The 14,499-nt window shown below is 36.9% G+C and overlaps 1 protein-coding gene across 2 annotated transcripts; it reads right to left on the bottom strand.

Moving 5' to 3' along the window:
• Window positions 1-366: 366 nt before the first annotated feature.
• On the bottom strand, window positions 367-14,015 carry LOC117157738 (protein lethal(2)essential for life). Of its 2 annotated transcripts, none has more exons than XM_076619668.1 (4): window positions 11,322-14,015; window positions 8,396-8,647; window positions 2,327-2,548; window positions 367-1,129 (listed from the first exon to the last, which is right to left on the bottom strand). In XM_076619668.1, the coding sequence occupies exons 2-4, from the start codon at window positions 8,645-8,647 to the stop codon at window positions 1,028-1,030; spliced, it is 576 nt and encodes a 191-aa protein (XP_076475783.1). In that variant the 5' UTR covers window positions 11,322-14,015; the 3' UTR covers window positions 367-1,027. The 2 variants fall into 2 exon arrangements, with proteins under 2 accessions (XP_076475783.1, XP_076475782.1); XM_076619667.1 differs by having other exon boundaries at window positions 11,312-14,013.
• Window positions 14,016-14,499: the final 484 nt, after the last annotated feature.

Here is a 14,499-nt window from a genome sequence, read left to right as displayed (position 1 = left end):
TATATAGGTATAGAGGAAGGAAATGTACGTTTGTGTGAGTGAGGTTATGGTGGGGACCAGGTGGGAGATTGTGCCAGAAATCTCGTCGTTGCCTCCCCGATCAATACTCGGATTTTGCTTGTTTTTTCCACAAAAATCAGTTAAATAGCGATAACTGTGTCATTGAATGATAGTTTATGGTACGAGGAACACGATGTTATGAGTAGCTGTTGAATAAATGATGGAATAAATATAGAAATCATGAGTCGAAAGAAAATGCGCATTAGGTGCCGGTTGCCGGCGTAACTTCTCGAACATTCAGTACTGCGACGCCGCACGGCTATATAAGAGGGCCGGCCGGCTTGGCTCGGCGCATTCGTAAATAAACTTTCGTTCAGTTCAGACGCAGCGAACACCCGAAGACCCACCAACCAGTGAACATACCTCTACTTCTTTTACGTGGTCCACGAGGCTGCTGACAACACGACGAGAAAATGTAGACGAGACGGATTCGGTGCGGAGCGCGACAGTTTACCGTGGGTATTCCTTTTAAGTGGTTTGGATTCTTTTTTTAAATTGTAGTTTTGTGGTTTGGGTTTATTGAAAGCTTTCGCTTCTGCGATATTACTTTTGTTTTACAGTAGATACATTGAAATATATTGCTATGACAATTTACGCTTTGACTTTAAATAAATTATCGAGTATTGAATTTATCAGATACGTAAAAGATAAAGCAAAAGCAATAACGTTGAAGCTAGTTTGATATTAGCGATTATTTAAGAAATATATGGTACACTTTGATGAATTATTTTTGATGAAAATTTTCTATATCATTTTATAACAAATTTAACCCAAGGGTTTTAACAGTTATGTATATATGTGTGTTTTTATATAATTTTTTCCGATTTATAATATCATATAAAATTCTACCGAATTATTTTATAAGAACTCTATATAAAACTCTATATATCTTTATATAACTAAAAGAACTCTTTATATAACGTAAATGTAAAAAAAAGATTATGTCAAAATACTTCGGTCGTGATTATTATTTTTCTTCCGTAGTCGTTTCTATTTTGACCGGTTTACTCGCCGGTTCTCCTGTTTTCGTGATTTCAATGATTCGTTCAGTTCCGCTAGGTGTCTCTCCCTGAAAGAAAATGATAACATAAAAAACTAAGTCGTTATATAGATCGTAAAAGCGATCACGAAACAAATGAACGAGGCTTTTTATATTTGTTTTTATAGTGAACCCTACGGGGTCGGTGCTTGAACAATCCGTACGCAACCATAATCTGGTCAGATTAGAGTTCGAAATTTCCTCACACATTTTGAACTATTTGAGAAGAGCACCTCGAGATACAGGCATTAGGTAAGCGGTCATTGAACCGACGTATTTCTATTGTTCTACAGTTTTAACGCTAATATAAGATCAGAAAATTAACATTAGGGCTCATAGTGTCGCTACTTAATTATGCAATTCGTGATATTATATTCTTATTTAAAATAATACCATAAGCTATAAATCTATATAAATTTGGAAATATTTCACATTTCAAAGAATTCTCTTTTGAACCATATTTCAAAAATCCTTTCGAATCAAAATTGTTGATACGTAGCGTCACTCTAGCCTGTTTAGTTACACATCAGTTATATAGATGTCGCCCTTAGCCTCTCTATGTCAAATACGTCTATAGTGTATTTTCACGATGTCTTCTCAATGCTGAGTGAATCGTAAAGTACTCCCTGATCTTTTAATTGACATCTAGATGAGGAGCACTCGCTAGTTTCGGACTTTATCGATTTTAACTACTTCCAAGTTGACCTTTTTTTTTTTATTACTATTACTAGACATTCGATTATATGTATATATACATATATATATATATCTTTGACCAACTAAAAATTATATACTATATCTTTTACAATTATACAGAAATTTTGCTCCTTGAGTTATTTATCGAGTTAAAGTCGATAAACATTGTTACGAATACTTTTACGAATGTGCCTCATCCACGTGAAAGTCTTTAATTCAACGTGACGTTCTTTTTATAGTTTAGAGCAGACTCGTAGTTTGAGGTCGAGAATAAATCGTCGGCACCATCTTGTCTAAACGAATACTCTACTACAAGGGCACACGGAACGTTGGAATTGAGAACAAAAAATAAGTATACCGAATCAAATAGAACGGGGAAAAGATACAAAAACAATAGAAAAACAAAACAAAAGAAGGCTAGGAAGAGAACGGATCATTTTCCTAAAGTGCGCTCTAGCTTTGCGAATCGAGAAGCGTCGGGCGAGTCCTTCGCTCGGATTCGCCACCGAGCTCTCCTCTTCGTCTCGTTACCTTTTTGGGTGCCGTGATAGTTAAAACACCATCCGAAGAAAGGCTCGAGGTAATATTGATCACATCGTGAGATGGAGGCAAGACGTATCTCCGTACGAAGTGTCTGCTGATAAATCCGTGCTCGTCTTGTCTCTCCTCGTGTTTGGCTTCGACAATAACGTTGTTACCGACCGTCTTCACCGTGATCTCCTCCGGTGAGAATTGTTGAACGTCCAATATTACCTGCGCAGATCAGAACGAAGCAGTTAAGACAGGTCGAACGGGGAAAACTATCATTTTTTAGGAACACGATGTTGCGTGTAGTAACCGATACGATGTATCAAAGAGGCCATAACAGAGATCCATACGACCATTGAAATATATTTCTACCATCCAATTCTTGATTACACACGTTTGTATTCTGTTAAATCTACCGACAAAAAAGAAAAAAAAGATACAAATCATCTTTTATTGCGAAATTTAAGTATCCAGGCTTTTCACAACACCGATTATCGAAAGAGGCTCGCTCATTTAAATTACCGCCGCTTTAAGGCAGGCGAAGGCAGCCTTCGCCTGCTTCCGAAATCTGCATTTATAATTAATTTGTTAACCAGTCAGTCTGTATATCAAGATAACAAGTTTTCTCCTTCGGAAGACCTTAGGTATCTGTCTGTTGGATACACGAGAAATTTACAACTATTAGCTATTTAGCCACCATACGCACAACCGTTTCTAAAGCCTTCTTTAATCACTCTAATAGTACTCGAGAGAGAAAAAAGCGTAACTCAGTGGAAGAAAAGAAGTACCTATCAAATAAAAGCCGTTCTTCCGGTTAACTCAATTTGTCCACGTAGTAACTTCTAGTTACGAAGGTTGCCGGAGTTTATAGAACATGAAGACACAGTAGGAAAGAAAAAATATGTAGGAGTTAATCCCAGCTTTTTCTATTTTCTACCCGTTGCAAAGTTTTTTCTTATTTTTCATTCTCGTCCTGTATTTTTCATGTAACACCAGTGTTTTGTAATTTCCATTCTACGTGAATGTAACCGTTGAGAACGAGCAAACCGAGAAGATGTAGCTGATAAACACATCTATCTGGAACATCGTTTCCTCCCCCCCCTTTTTTTTTGTTCACTCGTAAGAAAGACGTGCGTGCAAAGTATACAAGTAGCAGGTGGAATCATTTTCTACTATTGAGCAAAAAGAGAGAAACAGAATCGTCACGTTGACACGCGTGTTTTGTACTTTGATCAACAATTTATCTCGTGGTTAGCAGCTTCACGTTGGAAACAAACATTAAGTGAAAGAAAGCGAGGGTAAACGCATCAGTGACAGCAGAGGAAAAGCGAACCGCGGTTCTTCGGGTGATACCAGCGTGATCCCAGGACCCAGGGAGCAATTTTCAAAGTTAGAAAATAAGGAAAGAGCTTGTGCAGAATGATACGGAGAACCTTCACTTTCTTTCGTACACTTCGGGCAAAGTAGTAAGAGACCGTCAAACAAATTTTAAATCTCCAGTGCTGCTGCATATTGAATACAGAGAAAGAGAGAGAGAGAGAGAGGGAAGGAGAGAGTGAGAGAGAGAGAGAGAGAGCGCGAGTAAGAGCGACACATTGTGCGCTTGCATTTTTGTACATATAGAATATTTCGTATTGAATCGTTTTCTATGGTCCTGTCGTTGATGATTCGAGAAGCATTTATTTTTATATAGAGATTATTATATATATAGCGAAACAGAAAAGAGATCTGAAAGTTTTAAGGGAAAGCCGTTTTTTAGTCCGAGAGGCGCCCCCATTTCAGGGGGGTGCTCCGACACACCTCACACTTTCTCGATTCTTTCTGTCGACAAAAAAAAAATAAAAAAAAATAAAGAAGAAGCAAAAAGAAGACTGATACGATATCCATGTAACGATCCGTTTTTTTTCCGGATTTCAATGACAAAGAAAAGTCGTCCTCTTTGAATATTTCAAGGTATTTGGTATCGTTTGTTGAAACGGAAACAAAATCCATTTGCGAGTGTAAAAGTTAAAGAGAAAAAAACAAAGAAACGAGAATGGCGAAAGCCGGTTAAACTGTGATTTTTGGAAGGAACTTCCGGCATAATAAAGCGTGTGTTTGTCAGAAAATAGTCGCGTGTACGTTTCGAATTGTGTGTAAACAAAACTTCTTTTGCTACAAAATTTTGACAATTTTTCGCTATTCGAGTTTTTTTGAAGAAAAATAGTAGTTTTCGAGACCTGACTTCATCTTACCACAACATTTTTAAGCCCCCTCTTCCTTGAGGGAGGGGGTCCCTATATACATATATATATATATAAAAGGAGAAGGAACCAAAAAATTGAAATTGTAATAGCCCCGAAAAACGTTCCGAATCTTTATACCACTACACAGAGCTGTGAACCATTTGAAAAGAGAGGGTTGTAAGGCGAGGAGAGAAATCAATTTTTAGAATCCTTTATGTGTCAAACTTGAGATAGAGAATTATGCAGCAGAGAAAGAATATGCTGGGGGAAAGCAGCAGCAGCAACAGCAGCAGCAGTAGTAGTAATAGTAGTAGTAGTAGTGGCAGAAACAGAAATCGGTTTTCGGGCCTTCTGGTGTTCCAGTTCTTTCGTTCGTTTCGTTGATTGTATTTCTTGAAGATTGTGTCCCCTTCCCCCCTTTTTTTATATTTTTTTTTTGTTTCTTCTGTTATAATTACTTTTAATTCGATGATCGAATTGCTTCATTATAACAGTTCTGTATTGAAACGTTGCGTTGATAGTATTACTTTTCAATCGTAGAGATATTTGATATTTTTAGTTAATATTTTTTTTCGTTTGGCTTCATTAATTCCTTCTCTTTATCTCTTTTGAGTTACACTATCTCCTTTAATTCTTTCTGTATTTCCCTTTACGAATGCGCTAATTTCGTTCCCACTTCCTTCTTTCTTTACGTTCCACAACTAGGTTTCTAGGTCTTGAAAAATAATATTCGATACATTCGAGATTTCGAGATACGACGTTTCGTTCATTTCATTTGATTTCTTATCTTCTTAAACACGGATATATATTTCCAACACGTTCTGTACTTATTGGACGACACCTATGATAAAAATTCATAAATGACAACAATATAAAAAGAAAAGGTTATCACTTTAGATTGTCTCAGCCTAAGTTAATCGACCGTTAAACCGCGAAATAGTGGAACAAATATTTCGCTCACTGTATTAAAGAAACTCCAATTGCACGATATTATGATAAAATAAAAGAGAAACAGTAAAAAAGAGAGAGATGGGCCAGTAAATGTTTAGCCTGTTCTAATCCAGTGTATTCAAATTATTGAACATATTTAGCTTGTGGCGATATAATTACTTAAAGAAGCTTTCAAATAATCCCTTGATATCAAAGCGAGAGTTACTAAGTTACAACGGTTACTTAAGAAAGACAAACCAAACGAGAACAATTTGTATTCGGTGTAAAACAGCTAAAACAATTAGAAGCAGAAAAAATCTACGAGAAAGGGAAGTGTCGAGTGTGTGTGATGTGCTTTAAACATTCAATGCTCGAAAGGTTACAAATATTCCAGGCGTTTTATCCAGTTCGAAATATCAAATATACCGATACGTAGACAAAAAAGATAACTTTTTCTGATCTTTGAACTTACAAGCTTCGTAATATGTGTATATAATTGTGCAGAGATGAGAAATTTGATAGGCAAAGGAATGCGGGTCTGGTTGGTGGCTATTGCCTCACTATTGCTTAAAATTTAACAGAGCCACCTCGTGTCATACGTATTTTCGTAATTAGCTGAGATACTTATATGAAATATATGTTATATATTATATATTATACATTATACATTATATATTATATACTATATATATAGTGTCTTTTTGAAATTCATTTTTAGAAGTTCGCTTACTTTTAATATTTTCTTTTGCTCGTTCCTCTTATCGAAAGCACCTTTTACTCGTGAAATATCGGTCTTTGACCAATATTTTTCTTTATTCTTCGTTTCCTCGAATTTTCCTTTGACTCGTAGCTATTTCGAAGCCTAATTTAACGCTCAACGCCATTAGCAATAATTAATATTCCGAATACCAATCCGTTTTTACTGGCTGGACAAATAATTAATCTTCTTTCAACTAACTTTTTACATACGATCTAAGACCAACGACGGCTATCCCATTACTTTTTGGCTCCGGCCGAAAGTTATGGGATAGCCGTTGACTGAATATATACGTGGTGCTTGCAATGACGCGTACAAGGATTATCTTTGTGAATCTTCAAAATCCGATCGAATACTAGCAATAAAAGATTATAATAGAGCGTTAAATTTCCAACGAATTTCAAGCACATTTATTTGGGTGTTACTAACAGAGTTGCTTCAAGTCGTGTCGCGTATATCGTGTATATTTCAAACATTCGAAGCGTCCGACTTATTTGAAGAATCACGATTTACACGTTTTTTGAAATTGCACGAACAAACTTCAACCAGGTTTAAGGAACCAAATTGTCTCTTTTAGACAAGCTGTATAATATTAACTATCTTCCTTTTGACGTTTTGATAAGCGAAATCTAACAAAAGTTGCAGCTAATTTTCTAATCGGTTAAACAAAATACATCGTCTTCTCTCCTTTGTCTTCGTTCTCGACCGTGTTCGATCATTATAACAAATTAACGCCACCCTAAACACTCTCAATCCTTTCTTTCAACTCTCCTCTTCCATGGGATTCCACGTACGCGTGGCATCCTATTGAAGACGAGAGAAATCCCACGTCCAGCCCCTTGCAGCAGTACTCTCCCATCCTGTGACGTACAATAACGATCTTGAACGCAAGTTCTTGAAACGAGAAAACATCCAGTGAGACGTAGATTCTATAATTCACGTCGAGATATCACGATTAAATAGTAATGACGTCATATTGTTAACCGTTCTAATGCAAAGTATAGTGGCGACTTGAGGCCGTCTTTCGTACATCGAAATCAAATATCCCCGCGGAGTTCCACAGTAACGTTACACAAAGTGAAACTGTACGAACAATGTGTAAAATCGAAGCGTGTCACGCGCCCCTCCTCCAACAATGATTTCACGCTTAATAACATATATTTACGATCGACAACTTTCAGAGGCCATCGGACGAGTTACGAAGAAGCTGTAACGAATAACAAAAATTAGTAGAATCACTGGTGTCAAGAAGGACTATGTTCAACAGATCAAATGTAAATCGCTTGCTTAGCCCTGAAATCGGCGTTTAACTAAAGGAAATTTGATAACGCACAGGTTCGTTTCTAGCAAGCATCACACATAGTACTATTGACAGAAATAGCAATAGGGTACATACACTGCTCAGATTATCTGAGAACGCATGCCAACTAAATTGCTTTAAATTATTCCAAATTGTCCAAAGTAAAAGGTCTCTAAATTCAAGTAAATCGAAATATTAATTCGAAACGATTTCTTAGCGACGCAATAAATTCGTAAGATATAAACATCCGTTATTAATCTATCGGTAATTGTTGATTTGATAATCCAGTGACACCTAATTAACTGTAGTCTTCCAAAGAGATCACATCTGATCCATATCCATAGTTACCACTCGAACCAGAAGGGTAATCCTAGCTATACCTATTGTTTTTGACAATAGGTGTGGTTAGATACCATCGAGTGATAACTATGGATATGGCTCGCGATTCTCTATAATCCTATCAACAGTACATCAACGATGGTCGAATCAATCAATCCATGAAATGATTCTTGAAAAGCTTCTCAAAGAGTAAGAAAACGACAATACTAGAAACAACAATACCTTCCCTTGTTCGCCGATCAACAGCGAGAAATTAACGTCAAGAGAACCGAGCCTATGTTTCCACCTACGTCATTGGATCTATTTCCCTAACCATATACAAAGACAGATCAAACGAACCATACGCTTTGATCCTCCAGATCCAATAAGAATCTTACGATTCATTCGATGTATCCTGCATCATCCCATGGGGCTTTGCAAGTCTAAATTCAGTTTGCAGTAGAGTCACATCGCAATTGTCGATTACGCGATTTACTCGTACAAACATCTGAAAAAGGTCGACGCATAAAATGGTCACAAACCTGGAAGTTGTCCTTGTCGTCGATCTGGATCGTGCTCGATCCACTCGAGGGCTGAGGCGTCACGTTCCTCCAGGGACGGTAGTACCTATCGCGAAAGATCGAACGTAGAGGCCTGTCGAGGTTGAGATCGGAGAACCGTGATAGGAGTTCGTCTCGATTTAATCCTCTGCCAAAGTGTTGGTCCATCAATCTGGACATGGGTCGATCTAAATCGTCCCACCAGTCACGGAATATCAATGGCACCACCGACATCTGAAACGGTAATGAACAATGAAGAAAATCAGTAATATCGGTCAGTTCTTGCTTTTCGATTTCAGGACGTAGTATAGATCGCGCAATGATGATATATACAGGAGAAAATAACAAGAAAGGAGGATACTCTGTTTTGACATGTGGTTAAATATAATATTACAGGACAATTAAACGTTTATAACGTGAGACAGAAGTTTGACGGATTAAGAGTTAGGCTGTAAGCTGTTTTTAATTAAGAACATGCCAGGCAGATTTCTTTGAGCTTAAAAGAAAGAACACGTAAACGTGTGTCAAATCGCACAATCGCCTATCGTTATTGTGTTATAATAAGGAACACGATCTAAGTAGATTCATCTCGGGCAACGGCTGTAATTAATAACAGTCCTGACACCAGAACGAAAATCACCAAATCACGATACAATTCAAACGAAAGGAACAGATACTCTTTTATTGCGAGTCTTCTAGTATTAACGCGAGGATGACCAATTTAGGAATCTTTTCGTAAAGTGAACAAATCACTAAGCACCATGAGAGCTGTTGCTATTACCGTAGATTAGCGTAGAATAAATGTCTCGATTTTTAACACAGCAAATTACAACAATGTCGTTCCATTATTGTTTACGCGTTTCCTCGAGCGCATATTCATCGACGAATACATTAATTAGGGTCTTACTCGAACGCACAGCAGATGATTTTTAGGAGGCTAATAACTGTAGGAGCCGTAGCGATTCGTTCCGAATCTTTGTCGCACGGATAATCGGTAATTCGTAACTTTTCCATCGAAAAACGAATAGCTGCCAGAGCGTAAGCCGAACACTATTGTCTCTCGCCGTAATTAAAGAACGTGCACGTGACACAATCCAATACTCGCGTTAGCTAACTCAAATCTAATTCAAAACGAATTTAACCGAAACATATGTTTAACATATTCTAAACGGGAACTTACATTCGATCAACAGTCAAAATAATTTGACATTTCTAATCGGAAATTTGAGAATCGAACATCTATAAAAATAGAAAAAGGGAGATTACTCTGTGAAGAATTGCACCGCGCATATAACGTTAAGAAATTAATATTCGCGACATCAAATTGGCAAACATTTAGGAATAGAGCGTAACAGAGTTTACGTGAACCGTCCACGAAATGAGAGTATCAAAATAATTTCTATTTAGAATTGGCAAAGAATTGTGTGACGAATTTTTGTTTTATGACATCAAAGACGCGGTTGTGTTTCTTCGGTGAAGCAGAGATCTCGCCTATTAAGGGGAATCTAGAACTTATATCGTTTACAACGTGTTAGGGACGATAAAGAAGAAAAGTCTACTAAGACATTGCATTTCCATCGAATTACGCATAATGTAACTTATGCTATAGGTTTAGATTACGTGTAAGAGCCTAGGTATATAGAAGGTACATGCGACCAAAAAAAAAAAAAAAAAAAAAAACGAAACAAGAGTGTACAACTCTATTCGTTTTTAGGAGTAGTCGAAGCATAAGTGGCAGGAATTGTATAAATATTCTGGCCAGTTGTACGCACGTTAAAATCTCGGCTGTAGTAAATATAAACCAGAGACGCATAAAGATCGAATAACATTTTAATTGGAAAATCGTATTGAAGAACGTACAATAATTATGTTCCACGGCCGTCTATGTATTCCGGCAATTAAGAACGTTTACTAATTCCTACGATCAGAATACTAAATCTCGAACACTAAAAGGAGATAATAACATACAGCGAAGAAAGGTAAAATATATAAGATGTTAGGGAATATTGTAGGAGGAGAAACAGTTAACAATGTATAAGGAAGGAAAAGAAGGGAAAAGCGTCGTCTTTATTAAAAAGGCGTGTCGTATGGTGTCGTAACCCAGAACTTGATAAAGAGTGTACTTAACAATTAAATCGTGCTTTTCGACGATTGTATCTTAAAATGTAAGTTAGACCGCTAAGTTTCCAAATGCTACTACTACTACTAAACTACTACGTTTCGAAGTGAAACTATTATCCTCGATATCTTCATGGACGAAACTTCTCTAGTGTTTAGTAAGGGAGGAGCACGAAACGTGTACCGTATATATGCATTTCTATGCGCGTATAGTAGAAGGCGATTCTTCGTTAAGAAGCGTGTTAGTCTTTTTCATGATTAGACCGTGAGTTGATAACCATCTTTAAACGCGCGCAAACGGATAATATCGTTGACGATGATCGATGACCTTGAAGGTGGAAGGGAGAAAAAAAAAGAACATTGACATAATACCAGCGTTCCTAGGATTTCTAACGCTAATTGGATTAGGTGATACCGATACTTTTGACGCGTTAAGGGGACATATACTAGACGTGTACTTAGTCCTTAAGTACGGTTAGCTTAGGATCCTTACTATTTTAGGTTACTATTTCATACGGTGAAACGTCGTTGCGCGTTTTTTCTTTTCGTCCAACGAAAGTAAGAACACTGACCGATTTACACTCATAATGATGAAAGAAGAAAAAGAAAACAAAAAAAAAATATTTAAAAAATACAAAAAAAAAAAAGAACAAACGACCAGTAGAAGCAAACAGTATAAGCTTCCAAAACAATCAAGTACTACCCAAGCGACTTCTATTTCTTTGGAACGTGAGAAATGTAAGAGACGTGATTACAAACAAATGACAAACGGACACACACCTTTGAATACCTTTTCCTTTTTTTCGCACGTAGAAGGAGAACTTAGAGCGAAGAAATACAACGCGGTTCACAGATACGAGTATCGACTGTCTGATTCAGTCGCGGAAGCGCGAGGAGCTTAAATAGGCACGTTCTCGGGGTGCGTTTCAGACGCCTACGGACAAGAGAGAAGGAGAAAGACGAGACCGAATTTTCGGATACTCCCACGATGTTCACGTGACGTTTACTGACTCTCGTCCAGAAATACCACCCGATGAACATATTTAAATGCCGAGGAGGGGCAGAATCTCCAAGAGCGTGTAATCTAACCTCTGATTCACTGTTTTGAATAACTTTGGCACGCTGCATGTGTGGAACTCTTCTGTTTGTCTCCGTAATTTCAAGGAGACCAATTTCAAGGAGACTTAAAGGAAACCACTCTCTTTAACGATCCAAACTTTCTTTTATTGCGTAGGTTTCCAAGTTTGGATATCCCTCCGGGGTGAGAATAGATTTGAACGGAAAGGGCGCAATGTTGTCGCGCCCTGATGATTATTCAATGTCAGCCTTTGATGTTATATATCTCATGATTACTGCTGCAAATCGCTGTTTGCTTGTTCTCCAAACTTGTGGTTAGGAATGCGATTCCAATCGTATATACCTGCTGGTGAGGAGTTCCATGCCTCTAACAATCGGAACGAACGTGTGCACGTGTCGATTAGAGAGAGTACTCCATTCGACCGCATGCATTTCACGGGTAATGGAGGGGTACGGGGGAGATTGTCATTTTTCAGTTTCGTGTAATGCGGAGTATACGAGGTCGAACTCTGCGTTAGGGAAACACCCAAGTGTATTTTTCAATATATTTCGAGGGAATCGTTCGAGTACGAACAATCGCTCGAGATCAGCTTGCACTCTTATCGCAGGTGGAGACAATTCCGACACTCGTGAGACTAATCTCCTGGTGTGTGTGTGTATACTGTAATTGCGAGTTCTAAATGAGAATAACTTTATGCTATTAAAATTGTTACTCGAAATAGGCTCGAAAAAAGAAGAATGTGAAAAAGCCCGACGAGCTTCGAGGTTAAAAACTCGATTCTTGTCACCAAAAAAAAAAAAAGAAAAAATAATTTGTGTTTTTAAATATCGAGGACGGTCTATTTACGGATTATACTCTTTATTATAATTGATAGTGTGTATTGTTACTTGCTAGGATACGTGTCATTTAATGAATTTCTTCCTTACTTAGCAAACAAGTGCCAGTAACGCATACTTGGAAGGCTTGTAATCTCTTGATTAATCCGTTACAATGCAGAATTGATTATACATTCTAACATCGTACTATTTACATGTAGCAACAATAATTCGTTGAAAACAGTTGAATCGCGAACTAACGGCACAACTAAGAAAAGAACAACGGTGCATACATACGTACAACAATAACTACGCCTCCTTGTTCAACGAGACAAGTAAAATAGAAAATGTTTGCGTAAAATAAACAAACGGATGCACGCGAGAGAGCGCTTGTTAGCGGGTAAAAAAAGAAGAAAAATATTTAGATTTATAATAATATAATTCAGGGTACGTTTGATGAATTTTAATCTTTAAGTTGATTAAAAACGCCTCGATATATAAGTAAATAAACTTAATACTATGCGGCATTATAGCGATAATATTAAATAGTAAGCTTAACAATCTTTAATAAACGATTAGGTAACGCGTAATCGACCAAATATTTACGATAATCGATGTAATATTTCTTCGAACTTTCGACAATTCTCAACGTATTTTCGTGTTTTTCTGGAATATTATGTGTTAGGCATTTGTAAGTCGATCAGAAATGTCAAAGCTGAACGGGAAACTGACAAAAATCTTCGTTACATCACATAAAGCAGAGAGATTCATGCCCGAAGTAAAAACAAACTCTGCCTCTTTTGCCCAGATTACTAACTAGGCTATAATAGTATTTTAACGTGTCTCTTTGATACTGGATAAAACGACTTTGATTATTCGTGTGTTAGAGAGAACGAGCGAGAGAGAGAGAGAGAGAGAGAAAGAAAGAAAGGAAATACTTGTAGGTACTAAGAGGTAATTTGCCTGATATACACATTACTATTATATAATATAAATATTATTAATTAGTAATTTGTAACGATCCATACTTGTATTACTTTTTGTGACTTAGTAACCGAGTTTGTAATCAATTTGTCAGTGTTATCTTCCACGGTAATGGCTTTCACCGGAAGCGCTACATTTTTTCCCCGCTGCTTACGTTACAGCATACGAAACTTAACTTTAGATCCATTACTATTAATTAACATTTATTATTATACATATATACCGACATCACACGATGTATCTACACACACATATATATACTTGACGTATTACGGCAACAATATTTATGAGTGTTAGATTTTCCTCATAGGCATCGTACAATTAAAAACTAGACTTTCTCTATGTGTAACTGTAACAAGAAATGTGTCGAGACGAACATAAAAACTTTTGTCCAAGAGAGAGCATATAATCCACACGCGCGAGAAATTCTTGTCGATCCAAAAACGAAAGGTATAACGCACTCCGATATATTAGTATCTTCGTTCCGCAAATTATGTAACACAGTATCTGTATCGCCTAGCTGTTTAGGCCCATACCACTTCCTTTTATTGGCTGAGAGAAACAATAAAGTGAAATCTGACGTCAAAAAAAAAAAAACAAGCGAGTTCTTTTCAATTAAGCTCAATTCTCCTTCCTTAGGATAAAAAAAAAGTAATAGAATTTTTTCCTTAAACGTTAGGGTTGAAAAACCTAGAATATATAAAGTCTTAAAATGTTCATCGATAAAACATTAATAATTGAAATGACGTGTATTGAAAACTATGCAAAAATTAAGTTGAAGCTTACGGTCAAGATTTAATTGTATAACGAAAAGAAAAGAGAAAGAGAATTTAATTCATCTTACGGTTAAAAAGGTCCAATGTAAATAATAATTGTTAAACTCTGTTATGTACTTGAACTTTGAGCATGATGAAAGTTCTTTAGGTTTCACGGTTGGAAATAATTTCAGTGGGATATGTTTACCGTCATACGGGAAAAGAAATGAGTAAAGAAAGAAATATTTTTCATGACGGCGAACCATTTCGTTTCGTGGTGTCATGAGCCTAAAATAGATGGACTTTCACGAAAGTGGGTAGGTAGAAGAAGAGGAA

Source organism: Bombus vancouverensis, chromosome 6, assembly GCF_051014615.1.
Source record: "Bombus vancouverensis nearcticus chromosome 6, iyBomVanc1_principal, whole genome shotgun sequence".
Lineage (NCBI taxonomy): Eukaryota > Metazoa > Arthropoda > Insecta > Hymenoptera > Apidae > Bombus > Bombus vancouverensis.
Note: the sequence above shows the minus strand (reverse complement) of the source record. Positions and strands in the feature narration are given on the sequence as shown.